This window comes from Myotis nattereri, assembly GCF_964212035.1.
Source record: "Myotis nattereri genome assembly, chromosome: 18".
Lineage (NCBI taxonomy): Eukaryota > Metazoa > Chordata > Mammalia > Chiroptera > Vespertilionidae > Myotis > Myotis nattereri.
In genome coordinates, this window is record NC_138093.1 from 23,447,142 (window position 1) to 23,471,850 (window position 24,709).

The 24,709-nt window shown below is 51.1% G+C and overlaps 1 protein-coding gene across 1 annotated transcript in view; it reads left to right on the plus strand.

Annotated features, from left to right (window-relative positions):
* Positions 1-24,709, plus strand: part of CACNA1E (calcium voltage-gated channel subunit alpha1 E) — a 420,129-nt gene that overhangs the window by 88,183 nt on the left and 307,237 nt on the right. Inside the window, exon 2 of the mRNA XM_081111805.1 lies at positions 16,648-17,080. Coding sequence (XP_080967931.1) covers positions 16,662-17,080 — 419 coding nt within the window. The 5' untranslated portion in view covers positions 16,648-16,661. The remainder of the gene's footprint in view (positions 1-16,647; positions 17,081-24,709) is intronic.

The following is a 24,709-nucleotide window of genomic DNA, read 5'->3' on the forward strand; positions in this document are numbered from 1 at the left end:
TGCCACAGGAGCTCTCCTTCTCAAAAGCCCTTGCGCCATTGCCCGAGACAGAACGCAGCCCTGGAGATCCTGGACTCTCTCCTAGCAACCGTGCCAGAGCTGGTGGCCACCTCACTTTTGCAGAGGCAGATGCTCCTGTAACAAGTCAGTTAGCCAGCCTGATGCAAGTGTGCCAGTGTCACCTTGTCAAGCTGGTGCTTGGCCCAGAGCACCACCCCCTCCTCCCATCCCCGCACTGAGACTCAGCTTTCCATTGTTGCTTCAACCCCAGGCTTTGGGGGTTCTGAACAGGCCGTGGAATTTCTGCAGTGGGCTGACTCTTGACCTTTGACTTTTCTGAGGTCAGTTGTAAAATGAAACCGCTGCCTTCTTAACATTGATAAAGACCAGTGGCTCAGGTATTTGAACTGAGGACCGGCAGCTTAATCCCCATTCCTCATCCAGTCTTTGGGGTGTGAGGAATAGCAACTCTTTTCCTCCCTACTTCATGAAAAATAGGAAAAACATGTGATAGAACTTTAAATCAGATATTGTTCATAACACTTTTCTCCATAAGCTTTAGAGCTTAGAAAGTGCTTCCTCACACTTTGTTTAATCCTCATAATAAAGCCACTGGAGGTAAGGACTGCCATCTCCATTTTACAGATGCGAAAACAGGCCCAGAGAGGCCGACTGACTTGTTCAAGCACAGTAAGCCGGTAAGTGACAAAACTAGGGCTAGAGGAAGGGGAAGAAAGGCCAGCGAGGGCAATTCAAGGCAACGGTGATTCTGGAGGGAAATTCTCAGCAGCTGGAGCTGGGCGTGTGGTGTGAGGAGCTCTCCCTCCTGGGGCCTCGCGGAGGGAGACCATCCCTGGAGCACCAGCACCTCCCTGCCTCCCCCACTCCCAGCCTGAGTCACCTTTCACAGTGACAACTTTCCATTCTGTCTGCAGTGCTGCAGGACCTGATCCAGTATTAGTTTCTCAGGGCTTTCATTATCAACACGCCTGCCCACCCCCAACTCAGCACCTCTTTGAAAATTGCAGCCCACCCCTAAAAATCAGCCTTTCCTTTTGATCAAAGGACAAAAAGCAATGGAGAGCCAACTAGAAATAAAACCCCCTTCCTCCCTTCCAGGGGGTCCTGCTGTGTAGAATGTCACTTCAGAAACTCTACACTATGATGCCATAAGTATTAGGGAGACTCTTCTGTATGGATTCTAGGCGGGCCATGGAATTCATAGCCGCGGTGTTGGCTCTTGGTTTAGCAGCCTCGGTTCTTGAGTTCAGCAAAGAAAGAATTCAGAGCCAAGAACTCGAGAGGAAGTTTATTTAGCACAGCGAGAGCACTCTCAAAAGAAAGAACAGTGGGCTGCTCAGAGAGCTGCCTTGGCCTTTTAGAAAGTTCCAGAGGCAGAAGTGAGCCAGGTGGGCTGGGCGGACTCAGGAAACATGTTACTGAGGCAAAAGCGGGGCCCTTGGAGAAGGAAAGCAAAGATACGTGACTGAGGAAAGAAGGGGGTGGGGGGAGGAGGTGCAGGCATGCTAGAGAGAGTGTGTGAGAGCACAAGAGAGCACACGCGCACTGGGTCCTTTGCCTTAAGGGTTCTTATCTATTTTCTAAAGGCTGGCATTTTGGGGGAAGTCTCAGGGGAGGCTCTCAATAGAATATTCATCAGCTCTCCAGGCGTGTCCTTTCAGGCTCCTGGTCTTTACTGACTGGTTGGTGGTTGCGGGGGTGGGGTGGGGTGGGGTCATTGGTCATCACATCTGGTCCTGATGTCAGCCATGGCTTTGCTTCATCTGGTTTTGCTCCTTTTCTGGGCCTGGAGCTGAAACACAACTGAGGCCTACATGTTACCTCTGTCTCTGAGGGTTTGTTCCTAAGATTATTTGATTTGCTCTTTGGAACCCCATTATCTTAATGCTTAAGGGAAAGGTCCTGCAAGGGAGAAGGAGGCAGGTGAGTCAGGGTGCTGGATGGGGCCAGTTTGAGTCACCCAGCTGCCTCAGTTTCCCCATTCCACTTGCCAAGGAATTTTCCTACCTTCTTACTATCCTGCCTCAAACCTTGATCCTTCAGTGAGTCCCCCTCACCACCACCCCCCAAATCCCTTAAAGATTGTCCCAGTGTTGTGACCTTCCTGCCCTTCTTCTGGAGTTGTAGGAGTTGACTCTTCCCAAAATAACGGGACTCACAAAGTGATGGCTTGCAGCAAAGTTACAATTAACTTTTACTGGGAAGACAGCTCAAAGGGATTTTTTTTTTTTTTTAAGGAAAAAGGGTGGAATAAGGAAAAGAAGCAACTGCAAAATCTCGTAGTCTTCTGAGTCAGTTGAGAAAACACCGAATTATTTCAGTGGAGCCCCGTTCCAACGGGAGACACATTGATTTTTGGCTTCTCTTCATTGTTTTCATTGCTGATTACATCCTCTTTTTCCTAGATGGTCAGCAGTGGGCAGAGGTGAATGAATTAGTTTTTCTCACAGTCCATTGATTTCTGTGTTGACACTCATCGATTTCAGCTCAGAATACAAAAGACTATCCTAATAGAGCCATCTAAAGCTCGGGGACAGAGAGCTTCCTGTCGATGGAGGTTCAAACATAGGCTGACTGTGCGGGGAATATTTAGAGCTGAGTCAAGCAATGACTGGGAGGATGGCTTGAGCCATCTTTAACGTCCTCTGTCTCATGTTCAGCATTAAAATCTTGGATGACTTCCTCACTTTAGGAAGAGCCTACATGTCAACAAGGACAGTGTCTCCCACACGGTGGTACGCCAGATGCTTTTCATTGGCGAGGAATTCATTCTTCAAAACAGAACAATGTAGTAAAACAACAACAAGAGACCACTACGCACCTGGTAGAATAGCTGAACATCAGAACAGTGACATCACCAAGTGCCGGTGAGGATGTGGAGCAACAGGAACTCTCATTCATTGGGAGTTGCTGGTGGGAGTGCAAAATGTTGCAGCCCCTTAGGAAGGTAGTTTGGCAGTTCCTTACATTGATTAAACATACTGTTAACCATCGATTCAGCAATCACACTCGTTAGGATTTATCCAAAGGAGCTGAAGACTGTGCCCATACAAAAACCTACGCGCCCAAATTTCTAGCAGCTTTATTCATAATCACCAAAACGTGGAAGCCAGACGTCCTTCAGTAGGTGAAGAATAAATAGGAAAACTGTGCTACATCCCAACCATGGAAGATTATTCAGCTAAAAGGAAACGAGCCATCAATCCGTGAAAAGACAAGGCGGGGCCTGGAAGACATAGTGCTAAGTGAAAGAAGCCCATCTGAGAAGGCTGCATACTGTATGGCTCCACCTTCAGGGCGTTCTGGAAAAAGCAAACTGAGGGAGACAGTAAAAAAAGGGGTGGGTGGTTGGGAGGAATTGGGGGAAGGGAGGGATGACAAGGTGGGGCACAGAGGGTTTTTAAGGCAGTGACAATACACTGCGTGGTACTGTAATGCTGGATATATTTGTCCAAACCTATAGAAGCTGAGAGCAAACCCGAATGCAGACTCTGGGCTCTGAATGATAAGAGTGTGCCCATGTAGTTTCATCCGTTGTAGCAAATGCACCACTCTGGGGGGAATGTTGACAGTAGGGGAAGCTATGTCAGTGTAGGAGCAGCAGGAATATGGGAACTCTCTGTACCTTCCTATCAATTTTGCTCGGAACCTACAACTGCTCTAAAAAGTAGTCTTAAAAAGTGAAGAAAAAGGTAAAAATATAATTAGCACATCAAATCATGATTTTAATGGATATCATTACCTAGGATGAAGCTAAGACAATCATTGCCATGGCAACCCCCATTCAGACCGCACGAATTACAGCTGGGGTCCTAAGACGTGACCTTGAACATTTAAAACCTTCATTGCTGAATTTCAGCCCTAACTGTTCCAAAAAAATGAGAGGTACAGATGAGCTAGATAAATAATGTGGACTCCTGTCTTCTGTGTTTCTATGCTCTATCTCAGTGCTCTTTTCAATGGTATAGCATGAAGCAGATTTGAGTTTGTAGAGCCACAGAACTCGGTTATAAAAATGCAGCTTTCAGCCCTGGCCAGTGTGCTCACTTGGCTGAGTGTCCTCCTGCGCCCTGAAAGGTTGCTGGTTGTTTCCATTCCTGGCCAGGGCACGTGCCTGGGTTGCGGGCTCCATCCCTGATCGTTGGGCATGCAGGAGGCAGCCGATCAATATTTCTCTCTCATCAGTGAGTCTGCCTCTCTCTCCCTCTCCCTTTCTCTCTCTCTCTCTCTCTAAAATCAATAAAAACATATTTTTTAAAAAATATAGCTCACATTATTTCCAGAACCTTGTTTGCTTTCTGAGTCACCAGCCACTTTAATGGAAAACAACATGCTTTTCCTTGGGTCTAGCCTGAGATTTTCTAGTTAATTCACGGTTGGACTTTTTGTTTTGTTATTTATTATTATTATTACGTATATAGTTAACTAACAATCTGTCTTCTACCCCTTCTTTCCTGGAGCTTTCCTGGCCTGACATTGGGGTGGGGCACTGGTCAGTTCAGGCCTGTGGCGAGGTCCCCGGCTCCGGTCTGCACCCAGGCTGTGGGCTGAAGGTGGGAAATCTTGAGACCCTCCTCCTGAGTCACTTTCGGAGGCCCACGGCTCTCTCAGGCCCTCTCTCTGCCTCCATTATTCCTCGCGGAGGGCTGAGTTCCTGTGGATGGCGCTCTCTGCCCAGGGTTCCAGGTAGGAAGCAGACACCCTTACTGTGTTGTTGCTGTAATAGCTTCCAGTGGGTCTCCTAGCCTTTGCCCCTGCTCCCTGCCCGTCTGTGCTCAGCACCAGCCAAGGAGGATAGTGTCATGGCTTCTTACAACCCTCCGATGGCCGCTCATTTCACTCAGAGCAAAAGGCAAAGGCCCTACACGGCAGGCCCTCCGCGTGGTGTCCTGCTACTCCTGCTCTGGCCCCTCTGGTCCTCTCACTGCTGTTGGAACGTGCGAGGCAGGCCTCCTCCCCCCCCCCCCCCCAGGGCTTTGCACTGCTGTTCTTGTCTCCCCAGCTCTCTGAATTGCCCTCCCTTCCCTTCTCTAGTTTGCTCACGTGACCCCTCTCAGTGAGGCCTACCCTGACCCCACTATTTAAAATGTGACCCACCCCAACACCCACCCTCTCTGCCTGGCTGACTCTTCCCTAATGCCCAGTTCTCCGCTTAAATGCCCCGTCCTCCAGGCAGCCTCCCCAGCTCCCCAGGGCCCACTGTGGACTCCCCGAGCCCCTTATTCTGTTTCTCATGTGAGCACTGACCACGGGGTCATGGCAGAGTCTGTTTGCTGGTCTGCTTTTCACCGCGATGCCCAGCACAATGCTTGGCTTGTGGCAGGTGCTCATTATCAATGGGTTGCCTAAATAAACAGTTGGATGAATGAGAATGAGTCCGTTCATTAAAAAACTTAAAGATTGTTGAGAAGATTAGCGAGAAGGCTTGTGAAGCTTTTAGTATGGTGTTTGGCTCAAAAACAGGTAATTTATGTTTATAATTTGTGTGATTGGCAGGGGAGGACTTCTTACCACAGAGCATCCATATGCCTATAATTTAACTAGTCCCAGCGAAAACGGCACTGATTTTTATACAGAAGAAATCAGATTAACATGCTTGGACAATGTGTATTGGATGGAAGGGGCGTCCTGGGTTTTTCTTACACACAGACAAGCGGAGCCCCCCCCCCCCCCCCCACACACACACCTTCTTATCTCACCTCTTGTTATCACTGCCTGGCTGTCAGCAGCCCAGCTCCCTGGGTCCTAGCACCTTAGGAGGTGCTCGTGTATTTGAATGACTTACTTCATCTCTAACTAGGAGCCTGGTGCGGGGAATGGGAGAAGGGCAGGATGGACTACTGTGCGATGACTGCAGGGCCCAGCCCTTCTGGGGCTCCCCAGTTTCACGTAATTATGGTTTTACAATATAGGCAACTATATGAGACATTTCTTATATGTAAGTTTGTAAATCAGCAAAGAATTGCTTTAACTTTTGAACTGAATAGTCGGGCTGCCTTAATCATGGAGGAATTTGGCAACAGTTGGAAAGCGGTGTCAGGACAGTGGCTGGAGGGTGTGGGTGTAAGGGAGAGAGAGAGAGAGAGAGAGAGAGAGAGAGAGAAAGAGAATGCCAGTCTAGGACAGGAGGCAGAAAGATCCCAAGACTCACTTTGCCCATTTCCTCCTTGTTTCATCCCAGAGCAGAGCCGCTGAGTCGGATGATGACAAGATGAGGTGGTGCCCACCCCCTTTCCCACCCATCTGAGCAGTTCCAGCTCCTGCTCTGTGATGACCTGCATGGTGCTGCCTGGGGAGGCAAGGGAACTGCTGTCAAGTCAAGAGCATTCTCTGCCCCACGCGGTGCTGGGCTTAGTTAGAAAGTGGCGCTGGCCATCACTCTGCTTCTGCACAGACCCGCAGGAAGGCGTGGCGCCAGGCCTGCGGCCGGAGCAGGGAGAAGCTGGCACACACATGCATGGACATATTACCCCCTACACACACATGTGCTGGGATCACTGAAACACGCAGTCGGACTTGTACCCATGGGACAGGACCACTTGAGATCCCATCCACTTTCAAAGTGCAGCTGCTCAGAGAGACGTTAGGTGAGCAGTTCGATACTGTAGTTCAGATTCAGTGTTTATAGCTGTGTGGCCTTGGGGAAGTTTCCATTATTAAATGAGTGTAGTAATAATACTTACCTTATAGGGGTTAATAGACATGAATTTCTGGCCCTGAGTGAGTGTTCGATCTGGGAAAGCTATGACTGCCATTGCAATTGCTCCTTTAGAGCCCAGCAGTGCAGGGGTGACAGGCAGCAGGGCCCTGGAGTCCATCAGCCCTGAGTTAGCTGCTCCGCCGCTCCCTGACTGCGACCCCAATCTCGGGGAGCCACTTCCCCCTTTGACGTCCCCGTTTTCTTCATTTGCTTTTTAAAAAATGATATTTTATTGATTTTTACAGAGAGGAAGAGAGAGGGATAGAGAGTTAGAAACATCGATGAGAGAGAAACATCGATCAGCTGCCTCCTGCACACCTCCTACTGGGGATGTGCCTGCAACCAAGGTACATGCCCTTGACCGGAATTGAACCTGGGACCCTTCAGTCCGCAGGCCGACGCTCTATCCACTGAGCCAAACCGGTTAGGGCTCCGTTTCTTCATTTGTAAAACTCAGTGAATTATAGTTGCTTTGTAAGATTTTTAAAAAGAATTCAATGAAACCATAAAGGATCTAATGTATGAAAGACCTTTGATATAGTACCTAGCATAAAATAAAAAGTTAATATTAACCATCATATTTATTGATGCTGATAGTGATGATGGTGGGGGTGTCTACTGGGCTCACTAAATCATTAAATTGAAACCAGTTTCCCCCCGCATAATCCAATTGTAATTTTCCTCTCCCCACCAAAACCTTCCTGCTGGCTCTGTTGAATTTAACTTTATTCATTTTGGGTTGAGTCATTGCCCCATTATACTAAGGATTCTTAGAATTAGAATCCTAGTCTCAAGAATTTGATGCAAGACTAGTATCTGTGTATAAAAGGTGAACCACATCCAAAAACCACGTAGAGGAGTGTGAGGGCACGTTCCCCCTGCTGTGACCAAAACAATTAAATGGCTTGCAGGTTGTGGAGTAGTGAAATCTCATCATGGTGTGGGTGGCTATGGGGGATCCTTCAGTTCATATGCTTTGGGGTGCAAGTCACAGAGAATCTAACTCGAATTAAGGGGCCGCAGCCACCAGGAGCTGTACTGCCTCCGGTTGCTGGTGGTCTGGAGTGGGGTGGCTTCCAGGTTGACCGGACCTGGTGGTGCCATCTTCATTGCCTGTGACTGTCTTGGCCCAGCTTTCCTCCAGGGGGCAGCTTCATTCCCAGGTTGGCAGTGAGGTGGTGGCAGCAGTTCCCAGGTTCTCATCTGTGTCCAGAGGGAATTCCCTTAGAAGTTTCCCTTGAAGGTTGGGAGTCTTTCCCCCACAGCCCCAGTGAGCTTTGCCTCTTTCTTTATTGGCCTTCATGGGTCATGTGCGCTTTCCTAACTAACTGCTGGCAAAGGGATGGGGTTACATGGAGTGGCTTAGGCCAACCAGGACCCACCCCAGAGATGGAGCCATTGCACGGGGCAGGCAGGGAAGGATCTTGCGGAGGGTAACCATACTGCTGGCTACAGATGCTCTTTTTTAGCTTGCTGGAGGGAGACAGGCATTTTCAGTTTGGTCGAATTGTTGGTCTAATGTTATAAGTGCCCTGTGTCATTTTGCACAACTCTGGGGCACGCTGGCCCGAGTGGCAAAACTGGACTTACCAGCATTGACCACTATGTATATTTACTGAGTAAAAAAAACCCTTCAGGTCATATTATCCCGGAAAATGTGTATTTTGTTCTCAATGAATTCATTGGTTTAAAAAGCAGGTTAATTATAAGATCATGATTAGTAATTCTGGGGTAAAATACACAATAAGCGATCAGGAGAAAAGGCATAACAATGAGCAGTCAGCGCCCAGTCCTGGGGGCGGGATGCAGGAAAGAGTCTGAAAGCTATCAGAGACCAGAGCAGCCCTTTGGAGGGGCCTGTCTCCCCTTTTCCATTTCCATGGGCGCCTGAGTATCCAGCTCATTGCCGTGATCTTTCCCCTCATTGGCAGGCTTCTTTGTAACTTCCCAGGGGTCTGATCATAGCTGAGAAGGGGGCTGGACAAAGGCCGGGTTCTGAGACAGGTCTGGCATCTGGCGCTGCCCAGGTGGATCGGCGAGTGCTGGCAGGCACGGGCAGAGCCCAGGAACTAGACCAGCCGTGGGCAAACTACTTAATGAATAAAACTAAAAAAAAAAAAGACCGTACCCTTTTATGTAATGATGTTTAGTTTGAATTTATATTAGTTCACACAAACACCCCATCCATGCTTTTGTTCCGGCCCTCCGGTCCAGTTTAAGAACCCGTTGTGGCCCTCGAGTCAAAAAGTTTTCCCACCCCTGATCTAGACTCTAGATTCTAGAGGGACTGCCACCCCCACAGGGGCTCACGATGGGCTGAAATGCAAGGCCCTCGAGGGCTGTAGCCGCATCGTGGAGACCTGGAATTCCAGACATGGGGCTTTGCACTTATTTCTCTAGGTGGCGGTTCAGACCAGGGCTCAGAGTAAACCATCTTCCCTACTCAGAGCCCAGAGTGAGGGCTGCTACCAGGCAAGGGCTTTGACAGCTGCACTGGTATTAGGATCAGCGAGAAGATTCCATCTGGCTGCATAAACAGTGCCGTCTCCCGCCCCAGCTCCACTATGGCAATAACCGACTTCTGTTTAAAAAATGACTTCCAAGGAAGTCAGTTCAAGTACTCTTGGTTGTTGTGGGCGGGCAGGGTGTCAGCAGGCACCAGCTGGGCTCTCAGTGCTCCAGGGACTGACACTTGAGAAGCATTTTGGTAGAAGAGAGGCTCTTGGAGAAGTTTTGCAAACCCCGAGGATTCGGCCGTCTGAGCCTGCTGCTGGCAAACACCTTCCAGGGAACACATGTGGTCTCCTGGACGCTGGCCCCCAGCCCTCCTCTGTGCCAGCCAGGCAACTGTGCACCTCCACTCTGTTTCCGCAAGGCCAGCTCTAACCATTACTGACTCCTGGTGACTTTTCCTGCCAGAGACTCTCTGAGGAATACTATTCTGTCCTTAGTTTTCTACTTCCTATAAGGTCCTCAGGAAAAGTCAGGCCCCTTTTTATCTTTGTCTGTCTGTCCATTTATGTCTCGGTGCTTTAGGGAAGTAGAGAGACTACCAGAAGTGACAAATCCCGGAGAAGTGACAAATGCTCAAGGAATCTCGAGCTGCGCTTGTAGAAGTAATTATTGGTCTGGATTAAAAAGTAACTGCTGGTTTTATTTTTTAAAGCCACCTTGCTGGGCCTAACCCCTGGGGTTTCTTTCTGTACTCTTGCTTTGGGGACCATATAGTGTTTCCAGTGACTTGCTCCATCCCCAACACAGTGGAGGTGCTCAGAAGTGCCCATTGATGAATCTCGTCCAGTGGTGATCTCTGCACAGTGGTATATTAAGGCTCCTCTCCCTTACTAGAGCCTTCCTTCCCTTCTCTAAGTCAGGAAGTCCTGGGTAGTAAATGTGACTATTTAGGCAAATTTGAAAGTTGCAAGCAAAAGCCCCTTAAAACCACTTGTACTCACTCAAGTATAGTTGTAAGGATTTCTGCAGAAGCTAACTCTTAAAGAGGCCTCCTTTGCGACAATAGCAAAATTATGGGTAACTGCTGAGCATCTTCCTTCCTCTCTGTCCTGCCCCCTCCCTGTCTCCCCTCCCTGCATCCCTTCCTTTTATGGATATGTATTGAATGCCTGTGGGGACAGGCTGGGAGGGATTCAGTGGTGAAGGAGGCAGGTGTGGTCTCTGCCTTCTTGTAGCCGACAGGCTGGTGAGTGAGGGGGCAGTCCTGAATCAAAGGACGGTAGAGACAGATACATCTGTGATGGGAGCCTGCTGTGTAATTGATTAGGACCCAACATTTTACATTTCTGAGGTCTTGTTTTCCAAATCGGCAGAATGCTTTGGCGAGCTGATGTTTACCACAACATTTAGGCTTCCTCCCCTTTCTTTTGCATAAAATATATGTTAATTTCTGTACACATTATGATGTGGCTAATTTTTAGCATTTGATTAATACCCCCATAGGTTAGCCAATATTCAGTGGATTTGACATATTTGTAAATATGCCCTCTGTCTTTCCTTGGATGATTCCATCATGATACCAGCAGTACTAGTGGGATGGAGATTTCTGGGACTCTGGAGTGTGGTTTTCTCCGTCTTCCTGGGCACGCAGGTGGGCTGCATTTCTGCTCTCCTTCAGCTGAGCAGGACCTGGTGGCAGAGTTCTTCCAGTGGAATGCGGGGGAGTGATAGACACCATTTCTAGGTCTGGCGTCTAGGCCTCTTGCTCAGGCTGCCATGCTCTTCTTTTTTCTTTGTCTCTGGGCTGGAGAGAAAAAGGCTAGTGGAGAGCTCTGAAGCTCTAGGCTCAGGTGTTCACTGCCTGTTTTTGCTCATAAAGTTTCATGGAAACACAGCCACACCCCTTTGTTCATGAATTGTCTCTGGTTGCTTTTCCCTTCAAAGGCAGAGTCGAGTCCAGTAGTTCCCCTGTAGCCATGGTTTCGCTTTCTGTGGTTCCCCTTACCTGCATTCAACCACAGTCCAAAGATGTTAGATGGAAAATCCCAGAAGCAAAGCATTCATAAGTTTTAAATTGCACATTGCTCTGAGTGGCATGGTGAAATCTTGCACCATCCTCCTCCATCCTGTCCGGGCGTGAATCATCCCTTTGTTCCAGTATGTAGGCTCCCAATCTCTACTCTTTCTTCTGTAGTAACATATAGTCTCCAAGTTCTTTCCCAGATGTTGTCTTAATTGATTCTCACTGCAGACTTCTGTAGGTGGTAAAATATTGTCATTGTTCAGGTGAGGAAACCGACCCAGAGAGAAGTGACTTACCAAAGGTGACTTGATTAGCCAGTAGCATGACTGACACCAGATCATGGGCTCTTCCCACCCCCACAGGGGCTCTGGTGGTTTTAGTGATCACTCCACTAAATTGAAGCAGAATGTTTTCCTTGGTTCTTGGTTTGCATTCAAAATGCACCAGCCTGTCAAATTGCTTTTGGGCATTAGCCCATCCCTGAACAGTCACCATAACAACACAGATATATAGGGAGGATTGTGGGGTGGGCAAAAACGGACGCTAGTCCAGGGGAGGAGAATTTTGCAGGATGTGTGTGTGTGTGTGGCTGGGGGGAGTGTTTAGGACTCATCCTGATATTTTGGGTAACTTCATGATCTAGACTGAAAATGGGTGAGAGGGGCACTGTCCTGGAGCCTTTAACATCCTAATTCACCCAAGATGACACCTCTTACAAATTTAGCACAACCTCTCAGGACTATATGCTGCTTTGGGGACAGTGTTTATCAAGATGTGATTCCTAGGGGAAACAGGTGCTTATTAAATACTAGAGGCCCAGTGCACGACATTTGTGCACTGGAGGGTGGTGGGGGGGTCCGTCAGCCTGGCCTGCGCCTCCTTGGGAGTGGGCCTAAGCCCACAGGCGGATATCCCTCGAGTGTCCTTAGCACTGTCGCGGAGGCTCCCACCACTGCCGTTGCACTCACTAGCCCAGCTTCTGGCTGAGCAGCGCTCCCCCTGAGGGAGCCCACTGACCACCAGGGGGCAGCTCCTGCATTGGCGTCTGCCTCCTGGTGGTCATTGAGTGTCATAGCGACCGGTTGTTCCTCTGGTCGATTTGCATATTAGAGTTTTATTATATAGGATGTAGATTCCTAAGCCCACCCAAGAGCTACTGCGTGAGAATCTCTGGAGGGAAGTCCCATGCGGCTGCTTTTTATTTATTATGTATTTATTATTTTAAATATATTTTAATTGATTTCAGAGAGGAAGGGGGAGGGAGAGGGAGAGACAGAAACATCAATGATGAAAGAGAATCACTGATTGGCTGCCTCCTGCACACCCCCTACTGGGGATCGAGCCCACAACCAGGGTATGTGCCCTTGACTGGAATCGAACATGGGATCCTTAAGTCTGCAGGCTGACACTCTATCCCAGGGTGGGCAAACTGTTTGACTCGAGGGCCACAATGGGTTCTTAAACTGGACCGGAGGCCCGGAACAAAAGCATGGATGGAGTGTTTGTGTGAACTAATATAAATTCAAAGTAAACATCATTACATAAAAGGGTACGGTCTTTTTTTTTTTTAGTTTTATTCATTTCAAACGGGCCGGATCTGGCCCGCGGCTGCTCTATCCACTGAGCCAAACCCGCTAGGGCCAGGCTGCTTTTTAAAATAAGCAGTGTAGGTGACTCTGAGGTGCACTCAAGAACTACAGCCATAGGAGGTCACAGCAAATGAAAAGCCAGCCCCACTTTTACGCCTCCTTTGTGGTGGGGCAGCAAGCTGGCTCCGGTAAGAAAAATGCCCACATGGCATTCATTTCTGCACAGGAGCATTTCCTCTCTGAGCAGGAAGCCCATTTACTATGCCAGCTCTCCTCTCCAGACAATCACTGGTAGACAGGAACTCAGCATGGTATCTTAGCTGTGTAGTATCCTGTCACAAAAATTGCTCCCCTCTTGTGGTTTTTCTTTTTCCCCAGTTGGAAATGGGGACCCTCTGCCTTCTTCCTGCCCAGGGCAGGCAGGGCAACAGATTGCTCAGGATGTAGCTCAGGGGACACTTGTGTGTCCACCACTCGTCTGCGAGTGAGCACCAGTGCCATTTCCGCCCCCTGTCTCCCAGCCCAGGCCCCCTGATGAACAGTGGAGACACCTTCCTCCTCGCTGGACCCAAAACTTTCAGAGTCTGAAGACGGTACATTCACAGGGGCATAAACTTCGCTGACTCCCTTGTGTATTAATTTCTCATAAGGTGGCTGGAGGATGTACATGTTCTGGAGGAATCGGAAAGTGAGCATTGAGGGGTAGGAGTGGGGTTGGCATGCACCCAGAGAGAGAGGCAAATGCATGTCCTGGACATGGCGGACTCACCTACTGGGCCTGAGAGGCACAGACTGGCCAAGGAGACACACAGGCCGTTATTTCTTAAGCCACCCAAACGGGGTGAACGAAAATGAAAATTTTTGATTGGATATCAAAGGATATCTTTGATTGGCTCAAAGACGGAAAATCTTCCTTTGTGGGAGGATGAGAGAGGAGAAGATGTAGAGCAGGAGGGACTCTCACTACTGGCTTACGTGCCTTTGGCCGCGCAGGGTGCTAGGGATTGGGTGGTGGAGGAGAGCCCTTCCCTGCTACCCCAGGAGCCCGACAAGCATGGGAAGAGTTGATGGGGCTGCTGCATTGCTATTGTGTCACTAGGCCCTTTTCCTGCTCAGGGCCCCATCATTTAAAGTGCCATCCCCTGCTCATTAGCCAAATATAGCAAAAAAGAATGAGGAGAGAGGTGGGTGGAAAGCGAGAGTTAGGGGAGAAAGACAGGTGCCCTTGGGGCTTTCGTGAGCGCCTGGGCCAGTATCTCAAAGCAGTAGGGCTTGCTTTCCTTGGGTTAGGGCCTGGGGGTGGGGCCACAGCAGCCACTCTGCCCTCAGCAAGCTCCTCACGTGATGTGGTGTGGGCACCCCGACTCTGTTTTGTGGGTCTTCATGCTCTCCTTTTCCTGGTGCTCTGTAGAACCTGCTCCGCTGGGCACAGACGGCGGGACAGCAATGGAGCCCAAGAGACGCAGTTGAAAGTGAGAAGTATACATGAGTTCATAAATAAAGTTCTATCAGAACACAGTCCCACACATTCATGTACGTACTGTCTGGTCGTTTTCATGCTACAACAGCAGAATTCGAATAGTTGCAACAGAAATGGCATGGCCTGCAAAGTCTCAGATATTTACTATCTGGTCCTTCATGGAAATACTTTGACATCCTCTAGGTCTCAAGGGCTCTCGTTGGCATTTAAATGCTTAGCCTCGAAGTGACTCCCAACTCAGGGGCCAGAATGATCACATGACCCTGCCCCTCCATCCTGGGCCAGGAAGTACATCCTACTATGTGCCCAGGAGGCGGGTAACCAGAATATTTGGTACAAGTGATCACCACAACAGCCTAGTATGTGTTGGACTCCATACTGGGTGCTGAATATAGAAAGATAAGACCAAATCCCTGATCTCAAAGAACTCAAGGAATGCTAGGATTTAGGGGCCAGCGGTGGGGATAGGCTAAGTGTAGAGTAGATTCACGTGTCCTTCCCTGGAATACCTAGCTCTGTCTTGTCTAAATTGCCTGAGACAGTAGTTGCTCTCTCAGCTACATGATCGCCAGACCTGGGGACTGGCCGGCTTGGCAGGCGGTAGGGGCGACAGATTTCCCTGATGAGCATTTATATCAATAATAGAAGGGTTGTTTAACAGGAATTCTTAAAGGAAAGATGAGATAATTTCATGTTTTGATATTCGTAAAATTGATTCCGTTGAAACGGGAGCTCTGCCGTGCATATTATTGCTGCTATAATTTTGGCAAAGATGTAATTCAAATTGGCACAGTGTCTGGGAAGGGGGATCCAAGAAGGGAAGAGAGGGTGCGATGGGCCAGGAGGCAGAGGCACAGGGCCAGGTCCCGGGGGCCTGGTGAGAGCCGGGAGGGTGGCCCAGGAGCCTTCGTCGTGGAGGGCCAGGAGGGAGAGGAGGCCGCTCGAGTTTCTGGTGGTGCTAAAGCTTGGGAGGGAGTGGGAGCCAACCAGGGAGGGCTGCGTGCATGTGTGTGGTGGGGGAGAGACATTTAAACATCGTGGGAATGAAGGATAAATTTAAAATCCATCAAGCGCAGTTGAGACAGAATGACAACGTGAGGAGCATGAATCACTCTTTCTAGGGACCCGCCCAACTGTTTGCAGGATTCGTAATGTATATGCTCCTGCGTTCCTGCTCCCCACCGAGCTCACGCGGGACCCTCTCCTTCTCCTTCTCCCCTTGCTCGCTTGGCCCAGCCCGGGTGGCCGAGTGTGTAGTGCTGACCAGCACGTCCCCATGGAGGACGCGTCACCAGGGGAGGCAGGGTCAGGGGCTGGAGGACAGCATTCGGGGACGGCCCCTCCCCTCCCCAGTGCAGAGTGGGTGCTCACGAAGCACTGGGTGAGTGAGCTGGACGCCGGGGCTTCTCCGAGTGTGTTGAGTACAGGGCACTTCTTAGAGGCAAGGGCACGTGTGTGCGTGTGTGGTCACGGAGCCTGGTTCGGAATGTGGGTGGGGAAAAGGCTGGGAATTGAGGTGTTGGGCTCCTCGCATGGAGGGAGACAGTGAGCAGGTATCTTTGGACCTTGGCAAGTTCAGAGCCTCTCAAGCCATAAGGACTGTCCCCGACCTCAGGCTTGCTGTGGGAACTGTTTCCGAATCCTTTGGGTTCCCTACATCCTCTCGGCACACGCTCTGCCTTTCGCCTGCGATCCTCTCCTGTCCCTCACCCGGCAAGTTCTGTTGAAACCCAGCCCAGGGGTCCTCTCCTCCACCAAGCCCTCCCGACCACCCCCGATGGTCTGAGGCGTCCCTATGGGCTCAGGTAGGCACAGCCCCACCCCAGTCATAGCCTGTCATGTTGTGTGGTCAGAATAGTTCTTCCTGCTTCTCCCGAGAGAGGCCGTGGGCTCAATCCAGCTTATCTGGGTGTGCCCAGGGCCTGGCACGGAGAGAGTGAGGGCAGCAGGGCATGGGGAGAAAGTCTCCCCACCAGCGGGAGGGACACCTCAGCTAGCCCTCGGGGCCAGGGCTGCGAGGGAAGCCTTTGGTGCTCATTCTCCACTCGGAGAGCAGCACCCGAGACGTGTGTCTGTTGCATCTGATAATTCCTTTAACCCCTGTCTTCTGCACTAGACTGTGACGTTTATGGGGCAGAAGTCAAGTCGATTGTGTTGAGCTCTTGGTACCCGGCCTCTGGCAGCCAGCTTGGCTGGTGCACTGGGCGCTCCTGGGTTCAGCCATCATTGATCGCTTCCTGTGAACATGTCTGGGTCTTGTTCTGGAGGACAATGGCATTAACCCTTTTCTCTTCTCTATTTCCCTTGTGCCCAACCCTCCCCTCCCCTCCCCCACGCCTCTCCTGCATTACCCCGCTCCCCCCCGCCCCCCCTCCTGCAGAGCAATGTTCTGTGATGGTGCCCGAGATGCGTGGACTGAGTCCAGGCCGCAGGCTGCCCGAGCCCACCCCCTACCCAGCTGCAGGCGGGAGCCCTGAGCCAGGGTCCGCGGGCCGCCACCGCCACGTGCTGGCTCTGCCCGAGGAGGAGGCATGGCGACCCCAGCAGTGCGCCCTGCTCGAGGCCGACGCCTCGGAGGAAGTGGGCATACTGCCGGCCTCCCCGCACACCGCCGCCTCCGGCTTCGACAACTTCTTCCCGGTGCAGGAGGGCGAGGGCCCAGGCTGGGAGGGCGGCTCCAGCCCCTTCCTCCCCGTGAGCCCGGAGGTGATGAAGCGGAGGCGTGGGGGCCTCATCGAGCAGCGCGACATCATCAAGGCCCACGAGGCGCACAAGATGCAGAGCACCCCGCAGGCCCGGCGCAAGGAGTGGGAGTGAGTACTCTCGGGGCGCGGGGGCGGTCCGGGGAGCAGCCCAGCTGGGCAGCCAGGGAGGAGCGGCAGTGGGCAAGGCCCTGCCTGGGATCAGGTCGGGGGTTCCCTCGGAAAAGGGCCCAGCGAGACAGATGCGTGTGTCTCTAAAGCGGCCCCTGCGGGCACCCCCCTTGTCACTAACCGGCTGTAGGTCAACGCCTGTCAGATGGGGTGAGTCAAGCTTGCTCCCCAAAACACACCTAGTTTACTAAGAGCCATGGAGAAAGGAGGGGGGTCTGTTCCGCACTGACTTCCCTGAAAAGAGGAGCTCTGTAAATCTCGGAGAAGCCACCAAAATGAGAGTCATCTGTCCCGTCTTTCCTCTGGAGCTGCGGCTGACCCTGCTCTTTTTGATGTCATCCTTGGGTGAATGATTACATTTTGGGGCCAGTCTTCAGTGGATGGAAAAGATTGACCAAGATCCACGCCTGTAACTTTACCTCTGATCTTTTTGTACAGAGCAAAAGGATCTATGTTCTGTCTTTGGCCGCCTTTCACCTAATTTGTGCCCGTTGAGAACTTGGGCTTTTATTCCCAGGAGTCGTACATTGGAGGAAGATAATATTTCCTTTAATTCTCAGTCTCCCCAGGTTTATCCCACACCTCAGGGCTTTGTTTTGTCCTTTGGGTGCCAGTGTTTATTCTGCGTGTTTGCGTGTCCTGTGGTCTGTATGTGTTTATCGCCTCCTGCCTTAGATTGTTGAGCTGTGAGATGCCATCAAGGGCAAAGAAACTAGCAACAGGTGCTTTTTGATCATGGTGGTCATTCTGGAACCCACCTACATGGTTCCAGTGGACAGGAGTCGACGAGCTGGCCTCTGGTGGTCTTTCCCTGTGGGTATTAGTCTGTGCTGTGTGTTAGTTCATTCATTCATTCACTGAGCCCGGATGCGTGCCTGAATCCTGGGATTCAGAGAGTCACTGGGCACCCACACAGATCTCATTAGTCTATAAAACCTTACCAGCTCTCTCTCAGTGCCAACAGCATTCTAAGCACCTTACCTATATTATTAACTCACTAGAGGCCCGGTGCACGAATTCATGCATGGGTGGGATCCAGCCAGCCTGCCCCGATGGGGACCGATCGGGCAGGGCTGGCCAGGGGGAGGGGACTCAGGCAGTTGGCCTGCTGGCCCCACCCCCAACAGGGTGGGGGGGCTGATCAGGGCGTGGGGTGGCCAATCGGGGGTGGAGCTGGCCTGGGGAAGGGGCCACGGGAGGTTGGGAGGTGCCAATCGGGGCCCTGATCGGATTGGTTGGCTGCCACGGTGCACATCATAACAGTGGGTCGTTCTGGTCATTCTGTCGTTCCGGTTGCTTGGCATTTATATATATAGATGTTAATCCTCACCATTCCTGTGAGGTAGTATAACAATGGTCCACATTTAAACAGTGAGGCACAGAGGAGTTCAGTGACTTTCCCAGGTCACTCCAGGACTTGCTGCATTGTTGCTGTGATTTGTCATTGATTCATGATTTGAACCCTGGCAGTCTGGTTCTAGAATCCATGCTTTTAACCACAATGGCATAGGGCCTTTTATTCCAGTTCCCACAGCCCTTAACTTCTTGTCTCAACCACCCACTGAGATGCCATGGCAAGAGCACTGGCTGGGGTTCTCATTCCCTGGACCATTCAGGGGTGTGACCTCGAGTAAGTCACCTCATCGTGGCTTTGAAAACGAATAGGAGGAAGTGGATGATCATTTGAATCCCATGCAGCTCTGATGGCTGGGATTTCTTTATATTCAGAAGCACTATATTTGTATACACCTACGTCTTGTCGAGGACTCTCAGGAAGACAACTCGAGGCCAGAGACTGTCTTGCACATTCTTCCTGTCACTCCATGTGTCATATGGCCTAGCTCGAGAATGCCTACAGTCCTCCCTGAAAAGCTAGCTTCACCACCACTGGCACTATGTGAATAGCTCTCACGCCTTTCTCTAAGTTAAACGTTTGCTGCTTGAAGGATATGTAGTCTAACAGCAGCCGCCTACATGGGGTGGTGGTGGGGATGGTTGGGAGACTGTGTTTTCACCTGGGCAAGTCCATGAGAAGGTGGAGCAGGGCAGACAGAGCAATGGCCAGATCAACCTTCCTCACTGTAGCCATGGAGACCAGTGGCCCTGGTGAAAGAGCCATGTAGAGGTTAAGAAGGAGTGGCCGGGAGGTCAGAAGAAAGCCCGAGAGCACAGGGACAAAGACGTGAAAAGAGGAGCAGCTCATCACAGCCATGCATGTGGGATGCTGCCGAGAGGGAAGATACCATGAGGGTGGGGAGGGAAGGCTGGTCTGGCAACACGGAGGCGACCGTGGGAGCAGTGTCATAGGGTGACAGGCCAGGGCCAGTGCAGTGGGGTGAAAAGAAAATGCGAGGTGGCCGGGCCAGGGCTGAAGTGTAAGCTTCTTGAAAGCAGCGTACAGAACAATGCCTCGTATGTAGTTGGCTCACAATAAATACTTGTTTTAAGAACGAGGAAATAAGTGCTCCGAGGGGGGTGGAGACCTGCTCCAGCCAGCTGGCTTCCAGGGAAAGAGGCAGCAGAGTGTCCTGGGCCTTCACCTGAACAGTCAGCAGGGGGCGTGGGGCGTCTGTCCTCTGCCCCCTTCAGGGCTGCTCAGGACCCTGTGCCTACTGCATACCACGGAGCCTTCTCCTCTCTTCTGTCTCCTGCCTCTGGCTTCTCTGACTTTCGTTCTATAGATGGATCCTCTGTATTGGGACAGAGGCAGCCACAGTAGGAAATCAGGAAGGATTCTCTGTCAGTGTCCCTGCCCCCCAACCCCAGGGCCCACTCACCGCCCACACAGCTGACAGCCCACGGCACACCCGGCAGCTTTACAAATCCTGCCTCCCTAGCACCGGCTTGGGACTCTGGTGATGCACAAAGCAGACAAGGACCCGGCCTGGGAGGTTTCCAGCATTTGGTGCCTGGGGCAGGGTGGTGGGGGCGGGGAGCCAAAGCTGGTAGTGGGAGGAGGTGAGAGGGGAGGAGGAGCCTCACGGGAAGGGTGTTTTTTCCTGGCCGTAACTCAGGCAAAGCAGGCTTCCTTGTGCAGGCTGGGATTTCCCAAAGAACCTTCAAAAGCCCAACAGCAACCCAGTAAGTTTTTTTTTATTGATTTCAGAGAGGAAGGGGGAGGGAGAGAGAGATAGAATGATGAGAGAGAAGCATTGATGGGCTGCTTCCTGTATGCCCCGTACTGGGGATCAAGCCCACAACCCGGGCATGTGCCTTGACTGGGAATCGAACCGGTGACCTCTTGCTTCATAGGTCGAAGCTCAACTGCTGAGCCACACTGGCCGGGCCAAAGAACCTTTTTAATAGATTTCCTCTGGCCCCGTGTGTGGGTTACAGACCTCTCGGCCAGCACTAAGTGTCCCTTGTGTGCCAAGTTTTAAGTTTTAGCAAGTGGGCATGAAACCATGCTTTATTGGTATTTTAACATAATTCCGTTCAGCTTGCAACATGTTTTCATATGTACTTTCTCACCTGGCCCTTTCAATGACCCTGCGAACTGGCTGTTATCCTTCCTAATTTACAGGAAGGAAAGGTAGGCCTCAGCGTTACAGGTGGTGCTAGGTCGTCGTGATGACTGCCACCATCTACTGGCTATGTGCTAGGGGCTTTGCATGCGTGGCATATTATAATGGAATTTATAAAGACTAGAAACATCTCACCTGGAACCCTTACTGCGTATGGATTTGGAAGGAAGGAAATTCTGTGCAACTCGCAAGTCTGCGTAGGTTGGCAAAACTTACTCTATCAAGTGGGAAGCGGTGGCTCGGTAATCATAGTACTTATCGCACTCTTGTAATTGCCTGTTTACACATCCGTATCCTCCACCAGACTGCAAAGCGGAGAAGCGTGCCTGCTCCCCATTGTGTCTCTGTCACTTACAGCACTGCCCAGCACGTAATAGACACTTAATAGATATTTGCAAGACGAAAACACACAACGTGATTTTACACACTAGGAAACTCAGGCTTGATGAGTTGCAGTCCTCACGCAGTATCACACACCTTAGAGAGGATTCACATCAGGAACCTCTGACGTCAACGCCTATCTCGTCCCCCTGGGACTTTCTGCCCTCGTCAGTAGCCCCTGTGTGACAACACAGCGCTCAGCAAATGGCGGGAACCCTGTTCATAGTAAGTAGTTGGGCTTGATTGTAGCAGTGCTACCTGTAAACCATGGGACCTCTCTCCCTGTTTAGAGTGGAGATGGGCAATAGTACAGAGGGGCCTTGACTTACGAGTGTCCCGACTAACGAGTTTTTTGAGGTACCAGCTGTCTCTCCGCCGATTTTTTGCATTGAGTTGATCGAGTAATTTGAGTTAACGAGCTCCTTGACGAGCTCGGTCTCGGAACGAATTAAACGCGTAAGTCAAGGCCCCACTGTACTTACCTTGCAGGTGTGCTGCCAATTGCAACCACATTCATTCGATGACATGCTGGTGTGGGTCCTCAAAATGCTGGTGAACCTCGGGGTTATCCAGGGCCCCTGCTCTTCCTGCCGCATCTTCCTGGGTGACCTCAAGCAGGTCCACGTATCTGCAGATGATTCCCGAAGGTGGATTTCTTAAGAACCCTGACTTTTGTAGCCAGATGCCAGCCTGGCATCTTCACGCTGTGGTCCATCTAAAGCTTAGCTTGGCTAAAGCAAAGCTCTTGGTCCTCTACTGACCCAACCTGGCCCCCTCAGACCTCCCCATCTACCCAGCTGCTCAGGCCAAAGATTCTCATTATCCTTTATTTCTCTCTTTCCCTTCCTCCCACGTCTGACCCGTCAGCAAGCCCTGTCAACACATCTCCCAAACATATTCCAAGTCTGGACACTTCTCATCCGCACGGCTGCCTTCTCTTCTAAGCCATTGCAATGGCCTCCTAATTGGCATCTCTCCGTACATCTTTGCTTCTCTGTAACCAGGAATGTGTGTGTACACACAATAGACAGGGACATTTGAGAACAATATAAATCAGATATCTGTGACATAATTTTCTTTGCACTCAGAGAAAAATCCCAGCCGCCTTCCCTGGCTCACAAGCCTCTACCACCATGTGGTCTTTGAGTGACTCCTGGCCTCACTGCTATGGCTCTCCCTTGCTCCCTGTGCTTCTGCTTACTGACCTTCTTCCCAGCCAGGCCTAGCCTGCTGTGTCTCTGCCCTGGCTCCTCCCTCTGCCTGGAACGTTCTTTCTCCAGCTCTTAACAAGGTTGTTCCATTCTTGTCACTGAGACTTCGGCTTAAACGCTACCCCCTCAGAGAGGTTGCCCTTCACCACAGAGTCTAAAATGGGCAGCTGGTAACTCTGGGTCACATTGCCCTGTGCAATTGACTGTCTCCCCTATAAGAGTGGAAGTGTCACACAACCTTGTCCAGTAGCTCCAGTGCTGGGAGCAGTGCCTGGCACCTAGACTCTCTGTGAGTACTTGTGAATGAATGAATGAGTGAATGAGTGAATGAGTGGGTGAGTGAATGCTAAACAAGCAGTTGGGTTGGTTATGAATACGAGATAGATGCTCACCCCACCTATGACAGCCCCAAGACGTACTGCCAGGTCTCTCCAGGGAGCTCAGGACACCAGGGGCCTAGGTCTAGAGCAGGTCAGCCCCTGGGCTGTGCAAACCAGGTTGTTTGGGCTCCGTCCTCCTCCACACCTTTGTTTGATCACCCCTGGACCATGTTACTCAGCCTTGGGAAGAATATTCACTCTCTGACCTCGTTTTTCCCCCTCTGTGAGCGACCCCAGCGAGCCTTTTGAATTGCTTTGAAGAGCATGTCAAATACGTAGTCCTGTGTTTGGTTGTTTTCTCCTGATGTCTCCCTCCTCGCATTCGGGACCCTGCACTTGCCATCGCTGTCTCTACGGCAGGGCCTCAGGGGGCGCCGAAGCCCATGGCGCAGAGGGGGCAGTCGGGGCTGGGATCAGCGTATACCACGGTGGCCCCAGCTGCTCTTGGGATCAAATGAGGAAACACTCAGTGACCGGCACATGGTAAAGAGTCAGTGCTTTTAGGGGGGCAGGAACCTCCACATCACTGAAGTCCCCCCCACTCCCCACTGCCTTAGACAGGGCTCATTCACTGAGGACCAGCATCTGAGTGTGACTTAGGCACCCGAGTTTGCAGCCCTGGAAGGTCCAGCCCCCTGGCTCAGCGATGAGGCGTTTCAGGCTCTCCGGGGTGTACGAGGACAGACTTGCAGAAACCTGAACATTTGCCCGGGGAACACAGGAATCGTGCGCCTGCAGCGCGGTTATCACCAGCCAACTCCACGCTTGAGAACGGAGCCAAGTAGGGACCTGGAGCGTATGCCCTGCCGTCTTAGGGTTCTGAGCAGAACAGGAAGCCACCGAGAATCCAGACAACTGGGCTTTCCCCTGGCAAGTGACACAGTTCAGGTGACTCCTGGAGACTGGCTTTATGATGGGCCTTTGGGGGAAACGTCACCACACATCTTTGAATTTCTTCTTCTGTCCTTTTCCTGGATTTGAAAACAGGGTCTCTTTCTAGGTCTGGTCCCCAGTGACTGTCCTTTCTCTACCCCTTTCCCTCCTTCAAACCTCCTGGCAGCTGTACAAGAGCTTCCCCTAGAATACGATATGCGTGGTGGGGAGATGAACAGTGTGCTTCCTGGGCTGGCGCCCCGCCCCTCGCTTGCGCTCGCTGCCTGGTGACTCTTACCTGTGCTCCTTCCCGAAGCCACTGGATGGCCCTAGAGAAAGCAGAAGTGTCTCCATTTTCTCCAGAGCATGGTGCCCGGAGCCAGGGCTCAGCGGGGTCAAGTGTTTCTCTGTCCTCCTGGTTTTTACCTTCAAAGTCACACCAAGGATGAGGGTCAGGGGAGAAGAGTTTGTGACTGCACCCTGGCTCTCAGTCCTGATGGGCCCAGGTGTCCAGTCCATGTCTGTGCTTTGCTTTTATGGCACCATTAGAGTCCTATCCCTGTTTTGAGGGGCTGGTGAGCCAGTCTCTCCTCCTCCCCACCCCTGCCACCTCCATTCGGCTGGCATGGGCCATGCCTGAGTATCTTCAGAAGGAGACTGTTCAGCCTCCCCAACATGTCAAGTTATGAAGAGATTCTTCTCCCTACATCACCTTGTAGAAGAAAATGGGAAAAGTGGCGCCCTCTAGTGTGAGCTGCACAATTTGTCCCACTTTCCCTCTTTTTCTCGATAAATTTTTTCTTGTTTCATGGTGCCCCCAAGTGGCCATTTCTGCGAACTACACCCACCATGTCTCACATGGAAGCTTTTCACAGAATGTTACCTAGCTGGAACCCAGGAGTAGCCTAGGGGTCACCCATCATGTCCGAGGTAAGGACACAGAAGCCAGAAGGTGGAAGGGCCTTGCAGAGCAGGGTGAGAACCGGGGATTCCAGTCTCATCCAGGGCTTCCCAAGAGCTCACCCGGATGCATGGTTGGAGATGAGCCTAGGGTGGTTTTCTTCGGGTGTCACTGGATGGATGAAGACACATATAGAAAAAGAAATACTCAGTGCTGAAGAACACACACACACACACACACACACACACACACAATGTACTGCATTGTTTTAGACACTGTGATAAACAAGATCTTTAAAA